The sequence below is a fragment of the Pediculus humanus genome, genomic scaffold (genome assembly GCF_000006295.1).
Source record: "Pediculus humanus corporis 1103172107475 genomic scaffold, whole genome shotgun sequence".
Taxonomy (NCBI): domain Eukaryota; kingdom Metazoa; phylum Arthropoda; class Insecta; order Psocodea; family Pediculidae; genus Pediculus; species Pediculus humanus.
Window position 1 is genome coordinate 764,769 of NW_002987093.1, and position 13,300 is coordinate 778,068.

Sequence of the window (13,300 nt, forward strand, 5' to 3'; positions counted from 1 at the left end):
CAACATTGGATTCTTGCAATCATAACAGCCACGGTCCTTTCATAACAGACGACAAAATAATTTTTCACAGGTTGGCAGTCATTATGACAACAGTAGTTATAAAACATGGCTGCCGTGTTTAATGCTAAAAGATATTTTAGTTCTGTTATTAGATATTCCGACAGAGAATTATCGCTTTAAAATAATTATTTCATTTTTTTTTCTTTTTTTTTTATAATGGTAAATATTTTATTAATCAATTAATAATTTTATTTTCGTTAATATTTAATCGATAAGTGGAAAAAAAAATTTTTTTTTTTTTAATTTACGTTTTTTTCTTTTATAAATATTGGCAAGTATTTTCCTTCTCCCCTCTTTTTTCTAATAATAAATATCTTAAACGGTTGAAGTTTTTTTTCTTTTTTTTTTTTAAATTTAACGTTATAAATTTATTTATTTTCAGTCAGGATCAGAGTGTAGAGATGGAGCAAATAATTCAGTAAATAATGCAAGTTTTTCAAATTCTGCTTCATCAAACAATAAATCAGGGAATTCATCATCTTCTACAGAATCTACAGCTGATGGAGATGAACAAGAAGATCCATCTTCTTCTTCTTCTCCACTTAAATCCGAATTGAAGGTAAGTCAATATTTTATTAAAATTTATATCTTTTTATAAATGAGTGGTTGACCTTTAAAAAAAAAAAAATGTCACTTTAACAAAGCTTACTTTTATCCATATGCTGCACTTTTCAATTTTTTTCGGTGTGTATTATATCGAATAATTTCATTTTATGTATTTAATTTCAAAGTGACTTATTTCAATGTGAATGATTTGCTTCGATCTTTGATGTGTTCAATCGAAATCCTTAAGGATAATTAAAATATTATTTATTTTTTGTATGATACTAAATGATAAAGAAAAATTTTCCAGATTCATAAGGATGTGGAAAATGAATTGTCAAACTTTAGACAATTGTGGCAAAAAGATATTTCTGCCAATTGTAACCAAGTTAAAAATGATATCCCTGTTGTTTCTCCTCTTCCTAAAAAAGAAAACATCAAATCGGAAAAAGAAGATGAAGACGAAATTGAAATTGTCGCCAAGAAATGGTTTCTCGAAGGTGTTGAACACGAAAAGAGCGGTCGATTGATTGAAGCCATTCGACATTACAAAAAAGCAGTTCAGTTAGTGCCTGATATTGAATTCAAATTATGCGACTATTTGGGAAAGCAAAAAGAAGTCAACGAATGGGAAACACTCGAAGGTATTGCAAAGTCTGTCGATTTAATCGATTTTTAAGAACAAAAATTTATTTTGATTTTTTTGATTTTTTTTAGAAGAAACACACAGCAATATTCAATCGAATAATGAATTTGAAACTGATGATGAAGGAAACGAAGAAGATTTGGAGGATGAAAATGGAAAATTGGATTTGATGACCAAGTTGCAAAGGTTTATTGCAAAAACGAAAGCCATTTGCAGGCCTGCAAAAGAACAGAAAACGACTCACATATCTTCCCTTCCTATAGAAATAATTTTTTACATTTTGAGATGGGTTGTTTCATGCGATTTAGATTTAAGATCTCTTGAAATGTTTTCAATGGTTTGCAGAGGTTTCTACGTGTGCAGTCGAGATCCGGAAATATGGCGTCTCGCTTGTCTCAAGTGAGAAAACTGAAAAAATGTTTTAAAAAACATTATCATTATTATTGTTGTTTATTTTTCTTTTTCTCTCTCTCACCGCCTTCTAAACAACGTGTTTTTCCATTCCAGAGTCTGGGGAGTGAATTGTGGACATTTGAAAAACTACGATTCCTGGAGAACCATGTTTTTAAAAAGGCCACATTTGAATTACAACGGTTGCTACATAAGTAAAACAACTTACATAAGACACGGGGAAACGAGTTTTCAGGATCAATTTTACAGGCCCTGGCACGTGGTGGAATATTACAGGTATTTTAGATTTTTCCCGGAGGGTATCGTTTACATGTTGACGACTCCGGATCAACCCGCTCCGGTCACTTGCATACTCAAAGGAAGAGAAAATCGTCATCCGTCACTTTTAACCGGTCATTATCGTTTGCAAGACGACCGAGTTTTCATTATTCTACAAAGAGAAGATTTGATAAATCACAGGTATAGGAAAAGGAAAAACAACATACCCATGGATTTAATCGAGCAAACTTTTCACATTGTGAGTTTTCCAACCCCCCCCTCACTCCCCCATCTCTCCACTTATTCGTTACTTTTATGCGTTTTTTGTTTTTAGGAATTGCAAGTGGTGAGTCGTAAAAATCGCATCAACAATTGTTTAATATGGAAAAGATATTGCGTGACGAGTTTAAGGGGGACCACGGAAACGAAAACGAGTTTCGAAGTTATGAGTAATAAATTTCCTTGTCTATGGTTTTCCAGAGTCAAAAGCTACACAACGGAATCGGAAAAACCTCTCATATGATTTCCACTTGACAAAATGTCTGTCTACTGTAACGATATATACATATTGTATTGTCTTGTTAAAATAATAATGATAATGTTCAAAATCTAACCTAGAAATCATCTAGGAATGATAAACAAAAAGAAAGAAAACTTATATGTTTGTATATATTTATATATATATATATATTTTCGTATAATTTTTTTTTTTTTTAAATCTGAAATTATTATTATTATTATAATTAATATGTTTATAAAAATAAAAGTGATTTTTTTTTTAGTATATTATAATAATAATGATAATATTTAATTTAAAAAAATGTCGTCAAAACACAAACAACAAACACACACACAAGTGTGTGTGGGGAACAAAAAAAGTTTTGTTTTATTTTAATGATAATAGTTTGTTGTTGTTGTTGTTGTCATTGTTGTCAATAATAGAAATAAGACAAAATGAAAAACAAAATGGCGTAAAATGAGAATGAAATCGTTGTTTTATGTGCAGAATTACATCCGTCTCCTGAACAAGTGAAATAACAAGATCTGTACTCCATTTTATCTCCGGGTTGTTTTACATAATTGCAATAATTTCCCAAATAATGGGATGAGCAAAAACGACGCGTCATGAGACCCCCTTAAAAACAAACAAACAAACCCACAAAAAATCTTTATTATTATTATTATTATTAATCGATCTATCAAGGTGCACCAAAAGCCCCTCCCCACGAAAAAAATAAAAAAAAAAATCATGTTAATTCGTTAGTTGGTTAATTTTTAATTATTATCATTATTATGTTTAGTTTTTTTTGTTAATTTAAGGCAAAAGTTAGTGATAATAATAATAATAATGATCAAACCTGTCATTTTAATACAATATTTAGCGTCGTATATATAATCGCAAGGTTTTGGCAGGAGTGTACCATCCGATATTAATAAATCAGTACAGGAAATATTCCATGCAGAAGAGCATTGAAAGCAATTAATCCCCATAACTTTTTTTTATTTATTTTACAGCCGCATTAAGAGAGAGAAAAGAGAGAGAGAGAGAGAGAAAGAGAAAGGAAGAAAGAGAGAGAAAGAGAAAAGAAAAGGAAAAAAAAAAAATCATCATTAGTGTTTAAATAAAAAATTATCAAACGATTATCGTACCTTCAAAATTTCCAATTTGTTTGATGCAATATTGTGCGTTGTGAACATCGTCACAGGATTCAGGTTCCAAATTGGAATCGTCAAAATATTCGTTACACTGATACGGTTTATGTTGGGTATCAATACTTTCACAACGATAACATTTTATGCAATCAACTATATAAAAAATTTGTTTGTTTTTTGGCGGGAAATTTGAAAAGAAAAATATATTATTAATTTACCGCCAAAATTTAAGAAAAAAAATTAATTATTTAATTTCCCCCTCCCCCATTTTGTAAAATTTCAAAACGATCGTAATGATGATAATAATAGAATAAATTTCAACCTAAAAGTAGGTGTGCCTCACTCGGTTAATCATTTGAATGATTTTTTAATTTTTTTTTAAAATTAATATTTAAAAATAATAATAAAATTTATAAATTTACGTTAGTAAAAAATAATCTTACCGGTTGAAAATAAAAAACAATAAATAATGTATGTAAAAAAAAAATTTTTCAGGTACGACGAAATCATTTTGATTGAAAATTTTTACATACACACACATACACAAGAAAAAAAAAAAAGTCGTAATTATCACTTAAATTACCGTTTACTCATATCGTATATAAATAAAAAAACTTAATAAATTGATTGTTTGTTTTTTAACACAGTTTATAAATTCATTTCAAAATTATTAAATGATTTTTTTTTGTTAAAATAAACGATTTGTGTGATGCCGGATTACATACTCGTCAGGTAGTAGAACTCACTACTAATGGCTATCTTACTCGTCGGAAAACGAAAAATTTTTTTTTAATACAAGGCGGTGGAAATGCTTAGCACCCGTTCTATCGGTAAAAAACAAAACAACAAATTAAGGGACTATTTTAAAAATGCATAATCCAACGTAGCCGGCATTTTTTTTTTTTTTTTTTTTTTTTACGGTTGTATTAATTTTGATCTTTTTATTTAAATTAAAATTAATATTTTAAAGTAAAAGTTTAACGGTAATTTTCGAGTTAAAAACAATTTCTAATTATTTTAGGTTTAATACTTGTATTCCAGATTTTTTTTTTTAAATCATGTTCGAGTTCTTGATGATGAAAAAAAAATGTTACCTGTTTTAAAAGTGTAATTATAAACTTTAACCGTTTTTCCGATTTTCTGATACAATTCTAACAAACATTATTCAGTTATTTGAGTTTAAAATTTAAAAAATCAATTTTATCAAATTGAAAAATAATATTACTTTATTTTAATTGTAATAAATTACAAAATATTATGTGTAACATAAATTTGACTGACATACTGAGATTTCACACATTTAAAAAATAATTTTTTTTTTTTTTTTAGTTATCCTTTGTTTGAATGTATTTGATGAGGTCGACAACTCTGTTGGAATAACCAAATTCATTGTCGTACCAAGATACCAATTTGACAAATTTATCATTCAACTGTATACCAGCTTTGGCATCGAATACAGATGAATATTTACTTCCAATGAAATCAGATGAAACAACTTCATCTTCTGTGTAAGCCATAACTCCAGATAATGGTCCAGCACAAGCTTCTTTTATTTTTTCTTTAATGGCGTCATATGTAGCCGGTTTGCCCAATCTAATAAAATTATTAATGAATTATTCTAATGAATGAATTGATAAGTGTCAATGGAGAAACAGATGATGTTAAATTATTAAACAAACCTGACAGTCAAATCAACTACTGAAACATTATGAACAGGCACTCTGAATGCCATACCAGTCAGTTTTCCATTCAAAGCAGGAATCACTTTACCGACAGCTTTAGCAGCTCCAGTTGAAGCTGGTATGATATTTTGAGCAGCACCACGTCCATCTCTCCATAATTTCCCTGAAGGTCCATCGACTGTTTTTTGAGTGGCTGTGATAGCATGAACTGTGGTCATTAAACCCTCTACTATTTCAAAGTTGTCATGAACAACTTTTGCTAATGGAGCAAGGCAGTTTGTTGTGCAAGATGCATTTGAAATAACTTTGTAACTTGGATCATATGCATCCAAATTAACACCAACAACAAACATGGGTGCATCTGCACTGGGAGCTGAAATGATTACTTTTTTAGCACCTCCTTCTAAATGAGCAGAGGCTTTTTCGACAGTTGTAAAAACTCCAGTCGATTCTACTATGTATTCAGCTCCAGCACTTTTCCAAGGAATTGCTTTTGGATCTCTTTCGGAAAATACTTGAATGACATATTCTAACAAACAAATTAATCACAGTCATGTAATAATACTAATAGAATTAGAAAAAAAAAGCACAATAATCAATACTAACTGCTTTTAACAACTTGTTTTCCATCTTCGCATTCAGAAACTTTTTCAACGACAAGATTCTTTCCATCTGAATAAACATTTCCTTTAAATTGTCCGTGAGTCGAATCATATTTAAACATGTACACCATATAATCTAAATTAATGAAGGGGTCATTGACGGCAACGACTTGTGCATTTTTTTCAATCGATGCTCTTAAAACGAGACGACCAATACGACCAAAACCATTTATTCCAATTTTCGACATTTTCAATTCTTTTTTTAAAATAAACTGTAATTATAATAAGTGAATAAGGTCAACTGAAGGTCAAAACTCTCACCCTTACGTGCAATCGGCGAGATGCAACAATCGTACAAAATATACTCGGAAAAGCATCGAATATTATAAAATTAATAAAAATATTATACTTTTCTTATAATCACGATTTATAACAGTTATTAATAAAAAAAAAAAAAAAAACTACTTGAAATTTAAAACTAAATTTTCGTCAATTTTACTTTTCACTCTATATATGTATATAATCTAAATGAAATTAAATTTTCAAGCTTTCAATTAATATAGTAATAATAATAAAGCAACGGTTATCGTTAAAATGCAATAAAATATGGCAGATTAAAAAGAAAAAAAAGGAAAAAAAAAAAAAAAAAACATAAAACTTACTAGGTGTGAACGATAACTACAACTCCGATGCCAGACTACGAGTGTATGTCACTTGAAGGGCACACAGTAATTATAAAGTTAAATTTCGGCAGTCACCTCTTACGCGACCGTTTCCGTTTTTTAGAGTTTCCTTTCCGAAAACCGGAAACAGTACAACTGATTTATTCATTTAAAAACTTTTTTCAAAAGTTAAACATTTAAATTCATATAATAATAAATGATAATTTATTACTTTTGTATAAAAAAACTTTTGTTTAAGAAAAAAAACTATAATATTTAAAATTTCATTACGAATCCAACTAATTTATTATATATTTACATTATTATTATTACTTTTTGAATTAAACCGTTAGACAATCAAATTAATTTATTAAAATGATATTAAAAATTAATTTTTTTTCTTTTTTTTGTAATTAATGTATAAAATCAATGAAATTCTTGTTTTAAAAAAAAAAAATTAATATCATTTTAAAATATGATAAATATAAACAAAAATGAATAAGTTTTTTTTTTTTTTTATTTTCTCTTTGTAAATTTACAAAAAAAAAAAAAAAAAAAAAATGGCGGTTATTTGTTATTGTACTGATGAGTTAATAAAAAATGTATAAAAATAATAATTATTCATGCGGACAAATGTGTAAAATATTATTTAAAAAAAAATTTAATTATAAACATATTAATGATTTATTAATTTAAAATAAAAAATGACTTCGATTGATAAAAAAATTCCAAGTTATGTAAGATTTGCAATAGCAGGTTTGTCAGGGTAAGGCACACACACACACACACACATAAAAAAAAGTTTTTCTTTTTATTTTATATAAATAAAATTTGTGATTTTCTTTTTTATTAGGGGGGGAGCTTCATTTATAAGTCATCCATTTGATCTTGTCAAATATAGAATGCAATTAAGTGGTAAAGGAGGATCAGAAAAAATCCATAAAACATCAGTTCATGCTGTTTACAATATAGCAAGCCAAGAAGGGATATTGGCCATATATAATGGTTTATCAGCAAGTGTATTTCGTCAGTTAACATTAACAATGACAAGATTAGGACTTTATTCAGTTATTGTTGATAAATATACAGCGTAGGATATCTTTTGCTCCTACATTTCAATATTGCCAACACACACGCACACAATATAAAAAAACATATAATGAATTTTTTTTTTTGTTTTTTTTTTTTCTAGGGCAGATGGTACACCTCCACCAATTACAGTACAAATTTTAACTGGTTTATTAAGTGGTGCTGTTGGTGCTTTTGTTGGTAATCCTGCTGATGTGAGTCTAATTGATATCTTATTATACATAATTCATATGACAAATTAATTAATTAATACTTTTTCTATTTACAGATAGCTCTTGTTCGTATGTCATCTGATGGTGCTTATCCACCGGAAAAAAGAAGAAAATATAAACACGTTTTCAATGCAATTAGTAGAATAATTAATGAAGAAGGTGCTTCAGCACTTTTAACCGGTGTTAAACCCGCCATGTTGAGATGCATGGTTTTAAACGTTACACAAATTGTTCTTTATAAAAATACTAAAATTATTTTACTTAGAACCGGTTCGATTTACATATTTATATATATTATTTGTTATTATTACCATCGATACATTTATTAAAAAAAAAAAAAAATTTTTATTTTCAGGTGCTTTCCATGATAATTTACTTCTTCACATAATTTGTTCGATTTGGACTGCCATGATATCATCCATAGCTACAGCTCCCATCGACATAACTAAAACAAGGTAAGCATCATTTTATTTTTATGCATGATACACGTGCGCACGTGCACATCCACATTCACAACCTTTCCTTTCCTTTTCCCTCAGAATCATGTCGATGAAAATGATCGATGGAAAACCCGAATATTCAAACATGGTTGACGTTTGGATGAAAATAATTAAACAAGAAGGTTTTTTCTCACTTTGGAAAGGTATAACTCCGACATTTGCACGTACCCTACCCAATAATTTTGCCATTTTTATTTTTCTAGAAATTTTCACTAAAGCTTATAAAACAATCGTGTTAGGTGACAAATCCAACACCGGTTTTTAATTATTATTATTATTATTAATTCTCACTTTCTCCTCCTCCTCCTCCTCCTCCTTTTGTCTTTAACACGTTTCTTATTTCCCATTTGAAATTATTATTATTATTAATTAAATATTATTTATATTCAATTTTATTTACAATTATTGTTGTTGTTCTTGTTTTATGAATTATTATCACTATTATTATTATTATTATTATTATTATTATTATTTGAAACTATATTATTAATATTATTATTATTTTTAAATACCGCCGACGCGTTTGATTGATTGATTTTATTTATTACATTTAACATTTTCATCTTTTTTGTTTTTAACGACAAAACCTCCCCCTGCCCTGCCCTGCCCACCCCCCAAAAAAAAATGATATTCATTGTTTCATAAATGAATTTTTATTAATAACTATTTTATTAACTATTTATTATTATTATTATTTATTCCTATGCTAATTGAAGATAATTTCATTTCACTTTTAATGCGCGCCATTTTTTTTTTCTATTTTCTTTTATGGGAAAGGCAATATATATACATATTAAATCTAACTCATTAAAATTTTAAAAAAAAAAAAATTTTCTTTCTGTCTTTCTTTCTTATCATTTTTTATCAATGATTTTTCTTTTGGTTTTATTTACAAACATTTTATATTTGCCCTTCACCCCCCCCTCCCTCTCCCCAACACAATTTCTTTTGTCTTATGTGTACGAAATCCTCGACGAACGAGGAACATTTTTTAACCTGAAAGACAACGTAAACCGATTTGAGCAAATAATTCATCGGATTCGTCGGCGTCAAATGATAATAATAATGATAATGATAATGATAATGATAACGATGACGATGATGATTATGCCGACCCTCGATTCGATTCGCACCGTCCGCGAGCAAAATACAAAAAACCAAAAAAAAAAAAAAAAGGGGAAAATTCTTTTATTACTTTACACATTGAGCAGGGATCTAAAAAAAAACCAAAATAATAATAATAGTAATAATAATAATTAATTTATCGTTGGCGTATCGATCGATTGATCGATCAACTACTCTACGAATATCGATTTGTACGACTCAAAAATAAAACGAATTCGAAAACAAGGGCAAAATTTATGGTATTATTATCATTATTATTATTATTATTATTATTATTAATTATTATTACACAAACGGAAACACGTGAAAATTTATTATTATTATTATTTTTTTTTTTTTTTGTGTTTTTTCTTCTTCTTCGTCTTCTTCTAACTTTTTACTTTTGATTGCATTATTCCGTCTAACTCGCATCTATGTATATATATATATATATAAAAATATTCTCCCCTTTTTTTCCTCATCTGTCATTTTTTCTTTTTCTTCCTACTAACGTCTGTATAAATGCGAATGTTCTTTCGAAATCAACAAAAAAAAAAAAAAAAAAAAAAAAAAAATGGAATCCTTTCTTCCGGCGAGAGAAAAAAAAAAAAAAAAAAATTCCGGACCGGGTCTACCGTCGTGCTCCGCCACGTTGACCATCGACGATTTCTTCGCCGTCTTCTACCACGACGACGGCGGCTCCTCCTCCTCCTCCTCCACTCACGGAAGTTTCGTAATCCATGACTTCTTGGTAAATGAGTTCTTTCCATTGTTCGACCGTATGTTCCCTTTCGTCGACCGAATGATCGTACGGACCGGGAGCCGGCTAAAAAAATTAATAATCAACATTAGGGATAGCATGATGATGGTGATAGAGAGAGAGAGAGAGAGAGAGAGAGAGAAAGAGAGAAAACCGGAAATGAAAGAAAGGGAAAACTCACGGCGTTCACTTCTCCCTCGTCGTACCAAATGTTTATGTAATGATGAAGAAGAGCATCGTCGACGGATATTCTTCTCTCCGGATCAATGACCAACATCCGCGATAAAAGATCTCGCGCCTGACTCGCTCTCAACCTGCTGTGTTCCGACGAATCCGAGGGAAATAAAACGTCGGGAAAAAGTCGTTCGAACGGATACCCGGGAAATCTCGGCCTGTTTTCCACGTAATTTCTCACAGTGGGCTGAAGCCTCGCCATGAATTCTTGCGACGGCGTACCTAATTGTTCTGCATATATAAAGAAAAAAACAAAACGTGTGAGTACGCACGCACGCACCCTCTCACACACCCCCACACCCAAATCGATACTCACCGATAATTTTATGCCATTGATCAATATGATCAGATCCGGGAAACAAAACGCCGCCCCTTATCATTTCACCCATTATGCATCCGACGGACCATATATCAACATTTTCCTTGTATCCCATTCCCAAAATGACTTCGGGAGCACGATAGTATCTCGTGACGACGTACGGAGTCATCATGAACGTCGTGCCAGCCGTTCGAGCGAGTCCGAAATCTAGGATTTTCAACGTGCAATCGCTTTTCACGACAATGTTGCTCGGTTTTAAATCTCTGTGTATTATTCCGGCCGAGTGAAGGTGCTTGATACCGCAGAGCATTTGATACAATAAATACGACATACGCTCGTGATCCAAATCCATTTGTATCACTTGGCACAAGTTTGCGTCCATGAGTTCCATCACTAGGTACACGTCTTGAAATTCTTCTAGGGATCTCTGAGGCGTGAACGCATTTAGCAAACCTATTATGTTTTTGTGGTTTACCAATTTCATTAACTTAAATTCTCTATACGCTCTTTTCGCGTGCGTAACGTTTTGAAAAGGACGGCTTAATTTTTTTATCGCCACATTTTGTTTCGTCGCGGTGTCGTATGCAGCGCTAAAAAATACACAATAAATAAATAAATAAATAAATAATTTATCTTCTATTTATTAAAATCTTTTTCTCATTCGCATCCCCGTGCAATTAATATTAATATTCATGCAATTTTAATACGTTACCTTATAAAAGACGAATCATTTATTTATTTATTTATTTATTTATTTATAGCTAGTGTTAGTACTCGCGCCATATTTGATTTTTTTTTTTTTTTTTTTTTCCCCACTTCACACTTACCAGACCATTCCTTGAGCTCCGATACCCCTCGGCTGCAAATTTTTATAACGCGAAGGTACCGTAAATTCGGTATCGCCAAATTGAACCGTGTAGAATTCTGTAGTCATGCTAAAGTTATCCAACTTGACAACAACAAAAAAAAATGTACAACATAAAAAAAAAAAAAAAAAAACAACTACCGCGAGAGATTAAGAGTAACAAAAAAAAAAAAAAATATATGCGTGTATATGTGTATGTGTATGTATGTATGTATGTCAGCGCGTGTGCGTTTTAAAAAAAAAAAATGGCGGTTCTATCTCTATCTCTCTCTCTATATATAAATATATCTCTTCTTCTTTTTTTTTTTTTTTTTTATATATTTACTGGAATGAACGCAAAAACTGTCTAAAAATTAACCCAAGAAAAAAACTAACACTGAAAATCATGCCGATCATAAATTACAACAATATCTGTAACAGAAAAAAAAAAAAAAAAAAAAAAAAAAAAAAGAAAGAAAAACAAAAAATGAAGCAATAATAATAATAATAATAATAGATACAAAAAAATAATAATAATAAGCAAATAATGTAATCAAAAATAAATAATTGAAAGAAAAAAAAAAATCTGTAATCCTTCTTCTTCTTCTTCTTCTTCTTCTTCTCCTCTTTTCTTTTCTTCATTCAAATTCTACATTACTTCTAACAATAATGAAATAATAATAATGATAATAATAATGATAATAAATGTGAATATAAGCCTACCAAACGATTCCTTGAGCCCCGGATCCGATCGGTTTGAGGTTTTGATACCTCTTTAATATAGTAAATTTGGTGTCTCCAACCTCCACCGTGTAGAACATGGAGGTTCCTCTGGAAGTCATCGTGCATTCGCGAACCCTGGTAAATGTCTGCATGGATAAAATATATTATTATTATTATCATCATCATCATTGTTACTGTTAATTAAATTTCTTTTTTTTTTTTTTTGAAAAACGAGATGAAAAACGAAAAACAAAGTAAAACCAAAAAGGGTTTGGTGAAACGGATGGGAAAACTTTTCGAATTAAAAAAAAAAAAAAACTTTTTCCACCTTTTTTTTTTTTTTTTAACCAAAAGAGGTTAAGTCGACCGTTCTCGCATTTAACGTGCGTGCGTGAGTGCGGTCGAAAGCGTATTTTTTTTTTTTTTTTTTAATCCGCAAACACGCACGCACGCACACGCGAATTTACATATATATATATATAAACATCCATAAATTAAAAATATGTATTTTTTTTTTTTTTTTATTATTAAATGTTGCGAAAACGACAAACGACAAACAGCAAAAAGTGGTGAAAGTTTACACGCACGTACACGTACACGCACACGCACACGCACACGCACGCACACACGCACAGCAAAGAGCCTCCGTAAAAGCTCGTTAACCGAAAAGCATTAATTATTAGTCAAACGTTTGAATGGAAAAAATTATTTTCAAACGGAGTCCCACGGGACACCGCGCCGCGTCATTTAATTTTATTTTGAAAATCTCAAACGTGACATTTCAACTTTGGATTTTCCATAAATTTTAAATAATAATAATAATAATAATAATGATGATGATGATAAAAAAAGGTTCGAAGTGATATATATATATATATATATATATATTTTTTTTTTTTTTTTTTTTATAAACTCCGCTTTTCCTTTCGCTTTCGCTTTTTTTTTTTTCCTAAACTACCCGCAAAAAAAAAAAAAAATTTCGCCACATTTAAACGACG

General features: G+C 29.9%; 5 protein-coding genes across 5 annotated transcripts in view; 2 read left to right on the plus strand and 3 right to left on the minus strand.

The window, feature by feature from the left end:
• Positions 1-105: 105 nt before the first annotated feature.
• Phum_PHUM128000 (F-box only protein, putative) lies at positions 106-2,441 on the plus strand (the record flags this gene model as incomplete). The annotated part of the gene is made up of 6 exons (XM_002424330.1): positions 106-139; positions 447-619; positions 914-1,247; positions 1,321-1,648; positions 1,757-2,177; positions 2,253-2,441. The coding sequence occupies 6 exons, from the start codon at positions 106-108 to the stop codon at positions 2,439-2,441; spliced, it is 1,479 nt and encodes a 492-aa protein (XP_002424375.1).
• Positions 2,442-2,850: 409 nt separating this feature from the next.
• Positions 2,851-4,165, minus strand: Phum_PHUM128010 (uncharacterized protein; the record flags this gene model as incomplete). Its single annotated transcript, XM_002424331.1, has 4 exons — positions 2,851-3,053; positions 3,277-3,411; positions 3,569-3,724; positions 4,162-4,165. The coding sequence occupies 4 exons, from the start codon at positions 4,163-4,165 to the stop codon at positions 2,851-2,853; spliced, it is 498 nt and encodes a 165-aa protein (XP_002424376.1).
• A 731-nt stretch (positions 4,166-4,896) lies between these two features.
• Phum_PHUM128020 (glyceraldehyde-3-phosphate dehydrogenase, putative) lies at positions 4,897-6,103 on the minus strand (the record flags this gene model as incomplete). Its single annotated transcript, XM_002424332.1, has 3 exons — positions 4,897-5,164; positions 5,251-5,782; positions 5,860-6,103. The coding sequence occupies 3 exons, from the start codon at positions 6,101-6,103 to the stop codon at positions 4,897-4,899; spliced, it is 1,044 nt and encodes a 347-aa protein (XP_002424377.1).
• A 1,118-nt stretch (positions 6,104-7,221) lies between these two features.
• Phum_PHUM128030 (2-oxoglutarate/malate carrier protein, putative) lies at positions 7,222-8,583 on the plus strand (the record flags this gene model as incomplete). The annotated part of the gene is made up of 6 exons (XM_002424333.1): positions 7,222-7,283; positions 7,371-7,607; positions 7,710-7,800; positions 7,875-8,088; positions 8,174-8,273; positions 8,358-8,583. The coding sequence occupies 6 exons, from the start codon at positions 7,222-7,224 to the stop codon at positions 8,581-8,583; spliced, it is 930 nt and encodes a 309-aa protein (XP_002424378.1).
• Positions 8,584-10,053: 1,470 nt separating this feature from the next.
• Phum_PHUM128040 (mitogen-activated protein kinase ERK-A, putative) overlaps positions 10,054-13,300 on the minus strand; it is a gene marked incomplete at both ends in the record, with an annotated part of 3,412 nt that continues 165 nt past the window's right edge. The window contains 5 exons of the mRNA XM_002424334.1: positions 10,054-10,248; positions 10,364-10,647; positions 10,733-11,325; positions 12,303-12,437; positions 12,992-13,068. Coding sequence (XP_002424379.1) covers positions 10,054-10,248; positions 10,364-10,647; positions 10,733-11,325; positions 12,303-12,437; positions 12,992-13,068 — 1,284 coding nt within the window. The remainder of the gene's footprint in view (positions 10,249-10,363; positions 10,648-10,732; positions 11,326-12,302; positions 12,438-12,991; positions 13,069-13,300) is intronic.